The sequence below is a fragment of the Pangasianodon hypophthalmus genome, chromosome 2 (genome assembly GCF_027358585.1).
Source record: "Pangasianodon hypophthalmus isolate fPanHyp1 chromosome 2, fPanHyp1.pri, whole genome shotgun sequence".
NCBI classification, from domain to species: Eukaryota; Metazoa; Chordata; class Actinopteri; order Siluriformes; family Pangasiidae; genus Pangasianodon; species Pangasianodon hypophthalmus.
This window is the reverse complement of record NC_069711.1, coordinates 4,434,211-4,450,655: the sequence shown is the minus strand read 5'-3', so window position 1 is coordinate 4,450,655 and position 16,445 is coordinate 4,434,211. Positions and strand designations below refer to the sequence as shown.

Here is a 16,445-nt window from a genome sequence, read left to right as displayed (position 1 = left end):
GTGGGCTTTGCTGTTCCAAAGCTGGCTGTTTCATGGTTTGGCCTAAGAGATGGCCAGGGATCTGTTGGGGATGGAGCCTAAGTGAGGGAATCGAGGGATAAATCAATAAATAAACAGCTAAGAGCCTTCCTTTTTTTGTACATCCCAGGCTGGCAACTCAACTGCTACCACCCATTGTCTACATTGTTCCCTTCTCTGGAAACACCACAATGACCAGAAGAATAGGAACAGCTAGAGTGAAGTAAGAGACAAAAGCTCAGACCCACAGCCAGTTCCAACATGGCTTAAACAGTCAGTCACTGAGTGAAAAAAAAAGGGGGAAAGAATAGCTATCTCTATAAGTGATTGGGAACTAGTAATCTGGCTCAGGGTAAGGTACCTTGAGCACCCCGCCTCCACCCTGATATCTTTTATAACTCCTGCCCAAGAAAAAGGGCAAAGTTTAAAAAAAAAAAAAAAAAAAGAACCAGATGAACCAGAAGAAAAATCTGCTCAGTTTTACAGCATTAGATGAGCCAGCAGCAAAGTAGCGTGGATTTGTGCAGTCCAGGTTGATCTCCTCTGCGTTGAAGTCTTCAGATAGGAAGGCGGTGCGAGTCAGGACATCATTCCTCTTGTTTTCAGGGATCTGATCGTACTTGGTGCCTATTAGCAGGAGAGGGATGGTGTTGTCTGCAAACTGCTCTCTGTCATAATCCCCATTCGACACGATGACCCCTGTAGGAGAGGAATCTTTGTTTAATGCCTCCATTGACCAGCGATACAGATTCTGAGAGGATTTTTTGTTGGTCAGATCATGAACTAGAATAATGCCATTAACTGAATTGTAAAAAACTGCTCTGGTGCTTTTAACACTACTGGCGCTTCCCACAGAGCCTCCAACATCCCACAGTTCAATGTAGTAGGTCTTCTCTTCTGGCGTGCCTTCTTTGTAGTCATGGACCCTGACGTCCACAGAACAACCAACTGTCCATGAAGGATTTCCCAAAACCTGGTTATGGCACAGCAGATGAACTAAAGACGACTTTCCAACACCTGAATCTCCCAAGACTAATACTTTTACTCTGTCAAGCGAGGACATTTTTGTTTCCTCTATCACTAGCTAGGTTGAGGATGCAAAAAGTGCTTAATAAAATAGATGTACATTGTAATTGGTCTTAATGCAATCTGTAGCCCATATCTGACTCTAAACAAATCCTACATCTATAGCTGCTGCTCTGCCTTTTTGCAATAGCTATCAAAGCCATCAAGGTGTACCAGGTCGGCACAAGCCACTCTCTTCATTCACACATAAATCTTTCCCCTTTTACTAAAGATTTCTGTGGAGAGGAACATTGATGAGTTCTACTTATGTTTGTGGGCTTTGCTGTTGCAAAGCTGGCTGTTTAATGGTTTGGCCTAAGAGATGGCCAGGGCTCTGTTGTGGATCTAGCCTAAGTCAGGGAATCGAGGGATAAATCAATAAATAAACAGCTAAGAGCCTTCCTTTTTTTGTACATCCCAGGCTGGCAACTCAACTGCTACCACCCATTGTCTACATTGTTCCCTTCTCTGGAAACACCACAATGACCAGAAGAATAGGAACAGCTAGAGTGAAGTAAGAGACAAAAGCTCAGACCCACAGCCAGTTCCAACATGGCTTAAACAGTCAGTCACTGAGTGAAAGAAAGGGGGAAAGAATGGCTATCTCTATAAGTGATTGGGAACTAGTAATCTGGCTCAGGGTAATGTACCTTGAGCACCCCGCCTCCACCCTGATATCTTTTATAACTCCTGCCCAAGAAAAAGGGCAAAATGGTACTTCAAAAAAAAAAAAAAAGAACCAGATGTACATTGTAATTGGTCTTAATGCAATCTATAGCCCATATCTGACTCTAAACAAATCCTACATCTATAGCTGCTGCTCTGCCTTTTTGCAATAGCTATCAAAGCCATCAAGGTGTACCAGGTCGGCACAAGCCACTCTCTTCATTCACACATAAATCTTTCCCCTTTTACTAAAGATTTCTGTGGAGAGGAACATTGATGAGTTCTACTTATGTTTGTGGGCTTTGCTGTTGCAAAGCTGGCTGTTTCATGGTTTGGCCTAAGAGATAGCCAGGGCTCTGTTGGGGATGGAGCCTAAGTGAGGGAATCAATGGATAAAGCAATAAATAAACAGCTAAAAGCCTTCCTTTTTTTGTACATCCCTGGCTGGAAATTCAGCTGCTACCACCCATTGTCTACATTGGTCCCTTCGCTGAAAACACCACAAAGGCCAGAACAATAGGAACAGCTAGAGTGAAGTAAGGAACAGAAGCCCAGACCCACAGCCAGTTCCAACATGGCTTAAACAGTCAGTGACTGAGTGAAAGAGAGGGGGAACGAATGGCTATCTCTATAAGTGATTGGGAACTAGTAATCTGGCTCAGGGTAAGGTACCTTGAGCACCCCGCCTCCACCCTGATATCTTTTATAGCTCCTGCCTAAGAAAAAGGGCAAAATGGTACAGATGTACATTGTAATTGGTCTTAATGCAATCTGTAGCCCATATCTGACTCTAAACAAATCCCACATCTATAGCTGCTGCTCTGCCTTTTTGCAATAGCTATCAAAGCCACCTTACCCTGGGCCAGCTTTCTAGCTTTCCAAAAGAGTTTCGGAGGAAGTGGGTGTAAATGGTGGGTTTGCTCGGCAAATGGGAGATGTGGGTAAGGGCCACTTAGGGTCTGGGTTTGGCTTTAATTTTTGTGGTTTATTAAAATGAATTTGTTTTCAGTTGCATCTTTCAATGTCTGTGGTATTAAACAGCTCTTAAAAAGGGCTGCTGTTTTTTTGAGTTTGTATTCTCTGTCTTTTCATTTTCTGTTTTTCCAGTTATGTCTTTCTAGTCCTGAGGTTGAGGGAGGTGATTTTTCAAAGGGTTGGGATCTGGGGCCTTCCATGGGGGGGCGTCTTGTTCAAATCCTTCAATTCGGAGGTGGAGTTGGTGGTGTCAGTGGCGTCGGGTAGCACTATTTGTGTAGATGGGAAGTGGAGGTATATGCCCGTTGCAGCATAGGGCAGAGACAGGGCTTTTTCCACCTGCTGGAGCTCCTCCTCTACACCAACAGGATGCTGCTGTTGGGAGGAGACTTTAATTTAGATGTAGATGCGGAGGAGGGAGGTCAGCTGGCCCAGGTGATGGCAGGAGCAGTTTTGGCGGACATGTTCAGGTTGGTCAAGCTGCAGGCCCCTGGCCACACCTGGAGTAATTCCAGGGGTAACACCTCAAGGCTCGACCTCCTGTTCGTGGCGGAGAGCAAGAGTGTGCAATCATTCTGGGTGGTGCCCTTTTGGGCCTCTGATCACTATATGGTAATCGGAGGTATGCAGGTAGAGGTGGCGAGGAGAGGACGGGGTTTTTGGCGGTTGAATCAAGCCACATTACAGGACCCCTCCTTTGGTAGAGTCTTTTACCACATAGGTTGGTGGCGTATGAGGGTGCTGTACGCTACGCAGGCGGAATGGTGGGAAGACCTGAAGAAGAAGGTCATTCTGTGCTGCTGGTGGGGCCAGGAGATGGCAAGGAGGAAGAGGGAGAGGGCCAGGCAGGACTTAGGGATGCTAGTGAGGCCCTGAGGGCCCACTACGAGGCTAAGGCCCGCAGTTGCTTTGTCCAGGCCAGCAAGCAGGCACTAGAGCAAGACGAGCGCCTGACTCGCTTCTTTTTCAATAGCGTTAAAAGCCGCCAGCGGGGGTCCTATATTGAGGGCCTGAGGCAAGGTACTCAGGTGGAAACATCGACAGAGGGAATGCTGGGGGTGGCCAGGTCCTTTTACTGTGACCTCTTTAGAGCGAGAGAGTCAAGGGTGGACCTTGCGGCGGGCTTTCTGGACACTGTTGCTGGCAGGCCGCCCGAGGAGTGCGTGTCAGAGCTGGAGGGCCAGGTCTCTCTGGAGGAGGTGGAGAGAGCCATGCTCTCCCTGAGGACCGGCGTCGCCCCCGGTGGAGATGGCTTGCCGGTTGAATGGTACCGGAAATTCTGGCCACTAGTGGGCCTGGATCTGGTGGCCATCTACGGGGAGGCAATGGAGAGTGGATCCCTACCTCCATCCGCCAAAGTAGGGCACATCTCCCTTCTTCATGAAAGGGGGGACAGGGCAGACTTCGTGAATTGGAGGCCGATCACGCTATTGATGGCCGATTATAAAATCTTGGCCCAGCTGATGGTCCTGCGCCTTAGGAGGGTGATGGCCCAGGTTGTTCACCCTGACCAGACCTGTGGAGTGCCCGGGCGAATGTGCAGCATGAAACTGGCGCTGATCAGGCACACATTAGCATGGGCTGAGCAGTGTCGGGTACAATTGGCGTTGCTACATCTGGACCAAGAGAAGGCTTTCGACCGAGTTTCACATGCAGTTCTTTTCACACTCATGCAGTGGATGGGCTTTGGTCCGGAATTCATCGCCATGGTGCGACTGCTGTATGCGGGGGCAGTCAGCCGCGTTACCATAAATGGGCACTTCTCCGAGCTGATCGAACAGCGAGGAGGGGTCAGGCAGGGATGTCCACTGAGGCCTTTGCTCTACGTCTTGTACTTAGAGCCTTTGGCGGAGTGGTTGACAAGGAAGCCTGCGTTCCAGGAACTACACGTCCCAGGTGCAGGAGGGACAAGGGCCAAGGTGTCGGTGTATGCTGACGACGCAACATTGTTTCTTGGCCAGGATGAGGACTTCTGTGCGGTGGGCCGTGTTTTGGAGGCCTTTTCGGAGGCCACCAGAGCACGCGTCAACCGCGGTAAGTCCGTGGTCCTGTATGCGGGAGCGTGGGCAGGAAGGACCGACGTCCTAGGGGATTCTCTCTGTGCCAGGATGGGCTCAAGATTTTGGGGGTTGTCTTCTGGAGGGAAGGCAGTGCCCGAAAGAACTGGTACGTTGCCCTGAGGAAGTTGCAGGTCAGGGCCGAGAGCTGGGGCAGAAGGTGGAAGGGAAGGGGCCAGCAAGGATCCGCACTGGCTGGGGGCTCTGGGACATCTCCCCGTAAGAGAACACTTGTACCAGCATGGCTCATGTTGCACACCTCTGTGTCTGGTTGGATGCGGAGGTGATGAGACAATTGAGCATGCGATGTGGTCGTGCCCCGTCACGACTCCGTTCTGGAGACGGGTGTCAGAGTGGTGGTCCGCTGAAGGGGGAGCGGTCATACACCGAGACCTCGTGTTGTACGGCAGGAGTTTGTTATATGTATGTTATAAATCACTGGGAGGCCACAGACGGTTGTCATATGATTCGCATTCACTGTATTGCATTATATAAAGTCAGTTAATGTAGACTTTTAAGATTTTTAAAAATTATTTCCCCTAAATTATTTTAAATAGTATTACAATACTACAATTACAAAAAATCAATAGTACTTATAAAATTATTATGGCATTACTGTTATGAATTCGGTACTGGAAAAATAAAGAACAGTGTTACTAGAAATTCACTGTAATACTGCCATAATGTAATACCATTATATTTTTATGACATAATACTATTATATTTTTGTGGCGGTTTTCATACAGTGCAGATCTCATAGGTTACACCCCTAGTGAAAGTAAAAGAGAATGATTTAAGTTAAGCTTGAATATATTATTTTTAGCTCAAGCTGTTAAGTATTAATATTAGGGCTTGTTGATCGTGGGGGCCAAAACCTTCATGACGTAGCCATGACGTAAGCAAGCGGACTTACTAGACCGTCTCATTCTAGCGTTCAATGCTGAGGAGGAGGACAAATCTATGAAAATGTACAATGCACATACTACTTTATGTTTGATATTGTGTAAAAACAGGGTTGTGTGAAATTCCTTAAATTAACAGCTGAATTAATTAACAGGTCAGCACAGTGGTGCAGTGGATATCAGTGCTGCCTTACAGCTCCAGTGTCACTGATTCAGTCCTCAGCCGTGTGGTGTTTCACCTGTTGTCCGTGTTCAGGAAGGTTTCCACCCGGCTCCACTGGGTTCCTCCCACCTCGCAAAAACATGCCGGTAAGTGGAACGTCTACACATAAAATGCCCTAGGTGTGAATGTATGTGTATATGTATGCAGCCCTGTGATGGACTGGTGTCCTATTCATTGTGCATTCCCTTCACATGCCCAGTGTTCCCAGGATCCACTGCAACCCTGACTAGGATGAAGTAGTTACTGCTCATTAAATTATTTTTGCTCAACTTACTCCTGCCTACTTTATATGGTGAAAATGGGAGAATTAGAAATGCACACAGCGAAATGACAAATCGTTCATACGTACATTGAACATGAACGATAACACAAATTTGGATTTGAGCACACCTACCATAAAAACCTTTACCACACCGACCCTTTGTTGATAACTTTGGACTATTTTAAGATGAAGTGCCCACAATCATGGACAGACAATTTAATGTAACCATTTACTGTCATTGTGGAGGCAGGGGCGTGGTCGAGCACCGGTTTGTGAATGGAGGGTGGAGCCGGGAGAGTGAGTGGTAAGGACCTACACCTGTGGGGGACATTGCTAACGAGTGTTCTGTGTTTCAGTGAGTGGCGGGAAGGATAAAAGGAGGAGAGACAAGAGCCACGAGAAAAAGAGAGCGAGAGAGAGAGAGAGAGAGATGGATGGATGGATGGATGGATGGATGGATGGATGAATGAATGAGCGAGCGGATGAGCAGCACAGAACTGTGCGTGCGTGAGCGCATATTCGTAGATATAAAATCAATGAAATGCAAGGAACATAAAAAGGAAAAATAAGGACCCCCCCTTTTGAGTTGTCCCAAGCCTGCCTCCCATCTCCTCATTTCTGATCAAACCAAAAAAAAAAAAAGAGTGTCAAAAAGGAGACCCGGGAATTGAGGAAGCTCTGCCATCATGGCATCGTCAAGGCCCATGCAGAAATGCAGTAGGTTCTACAGAGCCTGGTTCAGCTGCTGAGTATTCCAGCAGTAGCCACGGTAGTTTCTGAGGTCAGAGTGCATCAAGCTCTCTAAGATGGGATCGCTGAATGATCTAGAAGCTTTTGTTGAGCTCTTTGAGTGTGTTGCAGAAGTGTGGGTTGGTCAGACTCACAGTGGGTAGTCTGCTTGCTGCCACTACTGATGGAATATTTTCCTAAACAATTTTAACAATATGGTGTTTTTGCGGTTGTTTTTTTTTTCTGTCTGGCTAGATATATGCATTTAGCTGTGTTCTTCAAAAATTCTTTTGTGTGTTATCTTCAATATAGAAATTATTTATTTTGCTATTAAGGTTTGCTTCTATATTTAGGGAAAATTATGTGTTGTACATACAGATATTTTTGTAAGCAGTTATGTGTTTTTGTTACTAGGATGTGCTTAAGCTAGTTCTTCTGTTAGCAAATTAATATTCCTATAGTAATGTATTTATTACAGCAGTAATATAAAATGGATTCCATCCTAATACTGTTATGTCAATAAATGAATAATTTTATATGCGTTTAGTCAGACTCAAAGTAAGGGGCGTATCCATTCAATATGTCCAACCAATGATATTCTCCTTCACAGCCCACACTCTAATGCAGGTTTGTTTGTTTCTCAAACAGAAGGCTGCATCCTAGTAAGGCTGCTATGTTATCAAATGCCTTCGATGGTTTTATTTTTCATTTTGAAGACTCTTTAAAAGGCATCTTTCATTTTACGTCTTTTTTTCAGCTGATTTCGAAGGTTGTATCAGTGGCTCTTTTGCGTTCTCGTCCGCAAACCTTTGTACACGTCCTGATATTCATAAAAAAATGGCAATTGCAAGTCAGCACTGAGCTGTTTTCAGAGATGAAGTCGTTCATGTTTTGTTTTGTTTTGTTGTCATTTAAGTATTTCCCATGTTATAAATCACTGGGAGACCACAGACGGTTGTCATATGATTCACACTCGCTGTATTGCTTTATATAAAGTCAGTTAATTTAAAGATTTTTAAAAAGTATTTTTCCTAAATTATTTTAAATAGTATTACAATACTATAATTACAAAAAAAATCAATAGTGCATATAAAAATTTTATGGCATTACTGTTATGCCTTCGGTACTGGAACAATAAAGAACATATTACAGTGTTACTAGTAATTCACCATAATACTGCCATAATTAATACCATTATATTTTTATAATGTAATACCATTATATTTTTGTGACAGTTTTCATACAGTGCAGATCTCATAGGTTACACCCCTAGTGAAAGTAAAAGAGAATGATTTAAGTTAAGCTTGAATATATTATTTTTAGCTCAAGCTGTTAGGTAGTAATATATGTTAAGTAGAAGTGTACCAATAAGTTTTTTCTTTTATGTATTCTGTAAAATGAACAGTAGGAGGTGCTCTATGCACATGTTCTTTCTTATTTATTTATTTATAAATTCCTTCTGGAACAGTCAATAACTTAGCGGCTTGTAGCTAGCTAGGGGCAATGCTGGCAACGCTCCAGTGTAGCAGAGAGTTGCTACTGCAAGCCAAGGCAGTAGTAATAAAGCTGAAACAATCCCACCTCTTTAACCAGTCCTGCACTGAGTGAGGTTAGGATCGCCTACCTTATTAACATACTGACAGAAATAATTAAATGTAGAAATAGTCATGCTGTAGATCAGTTTCTAAAACTGAGAATAAAGTGGCACAAGTGCAACCTCCTGGTGGCTTCCTCCATTTCTACGAAGTAGAGGAACAGCACAGGTCCGACATCTGTCCTCCTCAATAGCGGTTGTTCTCTTTTCAAAGATTTCGCGCCATGACTGCGGGGGCGGAAACCTTCATGATGTAGCCATGACGCAGCCATGCGGACTTACTAGGCATCTCATTCTAGATTTCAATGCTGAGAACGAGTCTGACCTAGAACCCTCAAAAGGACGCAAACAATAATTCCATTTGAGAAACACCAAAGCAGTCACAGCTCCAGTGTCACTGGTTCAATCCTGAGCTGTCTGGGGTTTCACCTGTTCTCTGTATTCACGTAGGTTTCAACCCAGGTCCACTGGGTTCCTCCCACCTCCCAAAAACATGTTGGTAAGTTGAACATCTACACATAAAATTCCCTAGGTGTGAATGTATGTTTATATGTGTGACCTTTGGCTTTATCTGACCCAGTCCCACCCTTCACCAGAACAAGCACTCCGAACGTGGATGATATTGGAATTTATTTGCAGTTATCCGCACACAGAGCTGCACACAGAGCAGTAGAAGACAGACAGAAAATAGTTCTGTAGTCATGTTAGAGCTCCACATATACACAGAAAACACACTCTACAAATCAATCATTGTCTATTGTATGCAATCCTTCCCATACTGTGTCCAACATTTGATATAAAATATGTATTTTTAACTCCTAGCATGGAGCTAAAACATAAAAGACTCACATATAGCATTTCTCCCTAGCTCTGCTGCAGATCGTTCAGCTCAGTGGGCAACATTGCCACCGGCACAACCAATAGAAAGCGTGATCCCATTAATGCAGGATTTAACTTAAAGAACCCTCAAACTATAATAATTTATCTCGTCATATATGTATGCAGCCCTGTGATGGACTGGTGTCCCATTCAGTGTGCATTCCTTCATATGCCCAGTGTTCCCAGGATCCACTGCAACTCTGACTAGGATGAAGTGGTTACTGCTTGTAAGGTTTAAGTTTATGTTGATTGTTGGAGTTGGAGTTATTATCACTGTGGGGCATCTGTTAGAATGCACGAGTCCTTTGTTCTCCATCTACATTCTCTTTTATTTTATGTTACAGGTGGATAGAGATGTGGTTCTACAGAAGGAAATAATAATATGTAACAGCTTTTCATAGTACAGTCACAACAAGCATTCATCATTAATAACAATACAGTAAATAGCTATTAGATTGTCTTATAATGTAGAAATATTCAAACAGGCAATAATACGCTCTTAAAGAAACTATATGAAAACAATATGACTAAGGAACGAGCTGTACCACACATCATATGAATCATAGAAACTGCATTAATAACAACAATAAATAATCCTTCTTATTTTTCAAAATAACATAAAGTTGCTGATACTTAACAAAAATTACAATGCAAGATGCAAATGTTAGTGTCAACTGTATACATCTCAAACTGACGGTAAGCAGAAGGGGCTGAATCATTCAGTCATTTGACGGCAAACAGTGAACGGCCCAAATGCACAATGAAGTTGATCATCCTGACAAACATATACATATAGTGTGTAAATATGACAATACATCCAATTTCTGCACGCACAAATCCACCAAAGCAAGATTAACTGTATAAACAACACTTAAAGTACCGGTATTCCTTCTGCCCGTCGCTGCACTAGAAAACTGTCCTCTGCATAAGAACACAGTATTATTTCAGGCAGTCATATGATAATACAGTCTGTTAGCGCCCTCTGCTGGACTGGCTTGCACTTTCCTTTCCAACAGCCACCCCCAAATTTGTTCCGCAAATTTGCAGTCATTGGGGCAACCCTTTGTTCTCATCATCTGAGATAGCGGGGAGGCGGCTCAGACGGCTGATAGGTCTGACATAGGTTCAATCGTTCACCTTATCTTCTGCTGTACATATTTGCCCATCAACTCCTGTGAACATCTTGATTATCCGTCCAACTGGCCATAATGCTCTGGGCAGTTGAGGGTCCACTATGAGTACCACTGTGTCTGGTTGGAGGAGATCTGTGTCTGTTTGCCATTTCTCCTGTGTTTGTGATGCAGGCAAGTAGTTCTTTAGGAACTGTGACCAGAATCTGTCAGCAAGGATTTGACAGACCCTCCATCGCAACCATCTGAGTAGATTGGAATCATGGTAAATGTTTTGTGGCAATGAAGGATCTAGCCACCCCATCAGAAGGAGATTTGGGGTAATTGGGTCTGGGTCAGCCACATCAGAAGAGACATAACCTAGGGCCTGGGAATTCAGGATTCCCTTGATTTCAATAAGGTTGGTGTTGAACATTTCCTCAGTCACACTCTGGGCATTGAGGGTGGCATTTAAGACTGTCTTTATGGAATGGATTTCCCTTTCCCAGGAACCTCCGAAGTGCGGTGCATTAGGGGGGTTGAAGATGAACTTGATCTGGTGCTCGGCCAGGTGCTGGGGTGCATGGCTTTGAAAGTGTCGTGGAGTTCTCGCTCACTTCTTCTGAAATTAGTCCCTGTAGTTAAGCATTTAAATAAGAACCCCCCCCATTTCTTTTCATTACGGTGACCTATTTTAACTAGGAAGGGGCCAAAGCAGCCCATTGCAGTAAAGAAGAATGCAGAGCAATGCACATGGAGGCGGGCAGGAGGTAGGTCTGCCATCTGAGGAAGCACTGGTTGGGCTCTCCAGCTTTGACATTCCACACGGGCACGCTGCTCTTTCCGAACAGCTTCACAGCCCTGAAGTATCCAGTACTTGCGCTGTAGGATAGGATAGGATCTCCAAGAAATGTTGACTGGGTTGATCAAATACTACTGGACGTAGAAGATCAACCTCATATTCCTTTAGCCAGTCAGGAGGATTCCTTTGGCGGCATGAACGAACATCCTCTGGTCTGAAGTCTCTGTCTGATGGAGCACGAGCCATCTTCGTTCACAGTAATCACCAGATCCGGCTTGAACAACCAGTGTGTAACGAAGGATTAAGTTTGTGCTGCTAGTTTGGAGTTATGATCACCGTGGGGCGAATGTTATTATGCGTGTGTTAGAGTCCTTTGTTCTCCATCTACATTCTCTTTTATTCGAACTTGCTTCTTTTAGGTTACAGGTGGATAGAGATGTGGTTCTACAGAAAGAAATAATAAGTAATAGCTTTTCTTAATACAGTCACAACAAGCATTAATCATTAATAACAATACAGTAAATAGTTATTAGATTGTCTTATAATGTAGAAATATTCAAATAGGCAATAATATGCAATTAAAGAAACTATATGAAAACAATATGACTAAGGAACGAGCTGTACCACAGGTCATATGCAATATGATGCAATAAGAACGCGATTGTAGTTCAGGCAGTCATATGATAATACAGTCTGTTAGCGCCCTCTGTTGGACTGGCTTGCACTTTCCTTTCCAGCACTGCTCATTAGTTTAGTTTTGCATAACTTACTCCTGCTTACTTTATATGGCGAAAATGAGAGACTTAGAAATGTACACAGTGAAATGACAAATCATTCGTACATACCTTGTACATGAATGTTGTATAACACAAATTTGGTTTTGAGCACACTTGCCACTCTCGGTCAGACTCAAAGTAAGGGGCGTATTCGTTCATCCAACCAGTGATATTCTTCTTCACAGCCCACACTCTAATGGAGGTTTGTTTCTCTAACGGAAGGCTGCGCCCCAGAAAGGCTGTTTATCTTGGCTGCTACATTGTCAAAGCGCTCATTTTGAAGGCTTTTTGGAAGATAGCCCTCATTTCGTGGCTTTCAGTTGGCAGTTTTTAAAGGATGTATCAGTGTATTCATAGTCTTCTCCAATGGTGTGCATTCTGAAATTTGCAAAAAAAAAAAAAAAGGTTGGATACTGGGACTGAAGTCTTCCCAGTTTGTTATGAAATGTAAGGTCAAATATGTTTTCAGAAATGAAAGCATTCATGTTTTCTTTTGTTCTGTTAATTAACTGCCCATGTTATAAATCACTGGAAGGCCACAGATGGTTATCATATGATTCACACTCGCTGTATTGCATTATATAAAGTCAGTTAATATAAAGATTTTTAAAAAGTAGTTCTCCTAAATTATTTTGAAATAGTATTGCAATACTGCAGTTACAAAAAAAAATCAATAGTATTTATAAAATATTATGGCATTATTGTTACGGTTTCGGTATTGGAACAATAAAGAACATATTACAGTGTTACTAGCAATTCACTGTAATACTGCCGTAACATAATACCATTATATTTTTATAACATACCATTATATTTTTGTGGCGGTTTTCATACAGTGCAGATCTCATGGGTTACACCCTTAGCGAAAGTAAAAGACTATGATTTAAGTTAAGCTTGAATATATTATTTTTGGCTCAAGCTGTTAAGTATTAATATTAAAGTTGATAAAATAGGATGAAGCAGTTACTACTCATTAGTTTAGTTTTGCTCAGCTTACTCCTGACTACTTTATATGGTGAAAATGGGAAACGTAGAAATGTACACAGTGAAATGACAAATCATTCATACATACATTGAACATGAATGTTGTGTAACACAAATTTGGTTTTGAGCACACCTGACATAAAATCCTTTACCACACCGGCCCTTTGTTGATAACTTTGGACTATTTTAAGATGAAGTGCCTACCATCATGGACAGACAATTTAATGTAACCATTTACTGTCATTGTGGAGGCAGGGGAGTGGTCGAGCACCGGTTTGTGAATGGAGGGTGGAGCCGGGAGAGTGAGTGGTAAGGACCTACCCCTGTGGGGGACGTTGCTAACGAGTGTTCTGTGTTTCAGTGAGTGGCGGGAAGGATAAAAGGAGGAGAGACAAGAGCCACAAGAAAGAGAGAGAGATATATATATATGAATGAATGAATGAATGAGCAGATGAGCAGCACAGAACTGTGTGTGTGCGCGCGCGCATATGCATCGATATAAAATTACTGAAATGCGAAGGAAAATAAAAAGGAAAAATAAGGACCCCCCCTTTTGAGTTGTCCCAAGCCTGCCTCCCATCTCCTCATTTCTGTCGGAGAATATTAACTCCAGCTCGAGTATTCTTCTAAGCAGTTTTAAAAGTAAGGTGTTCTTATGTATTGTGCAAATCGCAATATGATATACAAGTTAAATCACTTACTACTGGGTGTGTAAGATGTTTTGGTAAGCAGTTCTATGCGTTTTTAGTTATTAGGATCTGTTTAAGCTGGTTCTTCTATTAGAAAAATAATATTCCTCTTGTAATGTATTTATTAACGCGATAATATAAAATAGATTCTATCCTAATATCGTTATGTCAATCAACTAATAATTTTATATGCGTTTCGTTGTTGTTTTCCATGTTAAAGTAAACCAGCTGAATTTTTTTTTTTTCTATTTAGGTTTAATCCTTATAAGGGAAGAGGTAGCTCTATGTGGCCTGTGGGTTGTAAGGAAGCAGCACAGGATACAAAAAAATATCTTTTAGGGGCTTTATTCTGACGGCTGTCTCTCAGAAGGACAGTGGTCGATGGGAGTAAATACTGATAACAAAAAAATGAATAAAATAAAGTAAATCTTATGTCTCTGTTGTGCTTATTTGACAAAAAAGAAAAAAAAAACAGGAGATTAAGCACTGATTTCAAAATCTGATAAATTCAGTCCAGGAAGAGTCACAACCTTCAAAAAGTTCAGGGTTCAGATAAAGGAAAATTCAGTCTCTTTGAATTGCACTAGAATGAAATTAAATGGAGTAGAATAAAATAAAATAAAATGAAATGAAATAAAATACGGTAGAGGCCAGTCCTTACACGTGTCCCAAACGTGATCAAACCCGATCCACTTCACGAATGCAATCCATAAACGTCCTCGCCAAATTCAGAACAATGGCATCAAACCCAGAGCACTAGTTTACGTTCGTTGCTTTGCTCACACTAAAATCCACGCACGTGTTCCATACTGGAGCGTCGCAACGCAAGTGTCGCAAACACAGTTTCTTAAAGGGCCCACCACCAATTTATGCTCAACGTTAAGTTTTTTTTAATTTTCTCCGCTTGGCTACATCTATATTACAGCGCTAATATTTTATACCACTCTTCGTTCAGACTCAAAGTAAGGGTCAGACTCAACCAATGATATTCTCCTTCACAGCCCACACTCTAATGGAGGTTGTATGTCTGGACTGCCACGTTATCAGGCGCCGCCGAAGTTTGTCTTATTTTGAAGGCTCTATGTAAGGCGGTCTTAATTGGCTAGGTTGGACGGGTTTAGTGTATTCTTCTAATCACCCATCCTTCGCGTTCTTTCCCAAATTCCGTGAGAAAACGGGGGCATTAGGTTCCCTGGAGTTTATTATGAAATGTAAGCCTTTTCAGAGGCGAAGATAGTCATATTTTGTTTTGTGTTACTGTAAATTAAATGCAGCCCATGGAATAAACCATGTCATATGATTCGCTGTATTGCATTATAAAGTCAGTTTAAAATGCCATTATATTTTTATAACGTAATACCATTATATTTTTGTGGCGGTTTTCGTACAGTGCAGATCTCATAGGTTACACCTCTAGAGAAAGTAAAAGTAATATATTTACCTTTATAATTTATATTATATATTAATGAATATTAATTTATTATATATTTATAATTTAAGTTAAGCTTAAATATATATTTTTTTTAGCTTAAGCTGTTAAGTAGTAATATATGTTAAGTAGAAGTGTAGCAGTAAGTTTTTTCTTTTATGTATTCTGTAAAATGAACAGTAGGAGGTGCTCTATGCATATGTTCTTATCTTTTTATTTGTTTATTTATTTTTTTTTATTCCTTCTGGAACAGTCAATAACTTAGCGGCTTGTAGCTAGCTAGGGGCAATGCTGGCAATGCTCCAGTGTAGCAGAGAGTTGCTACTGCAAGCCAAGGCAGTAGTAATAGAGCTGAAACGATCCCACCTCTTTAACCAGTCCTGCACTGAGTGAGGTTAGGACTGCCTACCTTATTATCATACTGACACAGAAATACAGAAATAATTAAATGTAGAAGTAGTCATGTTGTAGTTCAACTGCTAAAATTGAAAATAAAGTGACACAAGTGCAACCTCCTGGTGGCTTCCTCCATTTCTACGAAGTAGAGGATCAGCACAGGTCCGACATCTGTCCTCCTCAATAGCGGTTGTTCTCTTTTCAAAGATTTCGCGCCATGACCACGGGGGCAGAAACCTTCATGACGTAGCCATGACGTAGCCATGTCACGTAGCCTTTTTATGTTTGGAAATATATTTCAAAGGTCAACAAGCCCTTATATAATGTATGGTTTATAGTGCATTCTTTAGATTTTGCAGCTTTGTGCCAATCCACTCTCCAAGTGCATGGTTCCCATTTATTACATGAAAACTACACAATTCTACAACACCAAATATTTACATTTTAAAGGCAGAATCAGGGCTGTGCACAGACATTTTGAGGGGCAGTGGCCCGTACCAAAAAAAGTCTTTTTTTTATCAAAAGACGTGATGGGATGATGAGCTTGTAACTACATATTATTGTTAAAAATATCTGATTAAAAGACAAGACAGCACACACTCTAATAAAGTTCAGACTTTATTGTAGATAACAGTTTTGAGAGAATTAATTGCTTACTAGCATGTCCCTTTACAGTCATCCAGAAACCCTCTCACCTGTACCTGACTGATCTGGCTCCTGATTCTCCCCCATTCTCTGAGCCTGCCCCTGCCTCATCATGAATGGAAGTATTAGAAATTTCATTTACTGTTATACAGCATATATCCTGTATTATGCTAAGATACAATTCATTTAGACTATTTATAGTATATTAGTTTTTTATTCTGTATACAAGTATTAATATGGTTTTC

At 42.0% G+C, this 16,445-nt stretch overlaps 1 protein-coding gene, 1 long non-coding RNA gene and 2 pseudogenes across 2 annotated transcripts; 2 read left to right on the top strand and 2 right to left on the bottom strand.

Moving 5' to 3' along the window:
- Positions 1 to 427: 427 nt before the first annotated feature.
- LOC117599286 (rab-like protein 3) lies at positions 428 to 1,136 on the bottom strand. The gene has a single exon (XM_034312090.2). The coding sequence runs from the start codon at positions 1,079 to 1,081 to the stop codon at positions 443 to 445; it is 639 nt and encodes a 212-aa protein (XP_034167981.2). The 5' UTR covers positions 1,082 to 1,136; the 3' UTR covers positions 428 to 442.
- Positions 1,137 to 1,271: 135 nt separating this feature from the next.
- LOC117596277 (uncharacterized) lies at positions 1,272 to 1,379 on the top strand (annotated as a pseudogene).
- A 580-nt stretch (positions 1,380 to 1,959) lies between these two features.
- On the top strand, positions 1,960 to 2,067 carry LOC117596281 (uncharacterized; annotated as a pseudogene).
- A 5,531-nt stretch (positions 2,068 to 7,598) lies between these two features.
- Positions 7,599 to 14,538, bottom strand: LOC113545955 (uncharacterized). The gene is made up of 3 exons (XR_004579534.2): positions 14,392 to 14,538; positions 12,127 to 12,435; positions 7,599 to 11,725 (listed from the first exon to the last, which is right to left on the bottom strand). It is a non-coding gene; the product is annotated as an uncharacterized LOC113545955 (long non-coding RNA).
- Between the last annotated feature and the right edge of the window lie 1,907 nt (positions 14,539 to 16,445).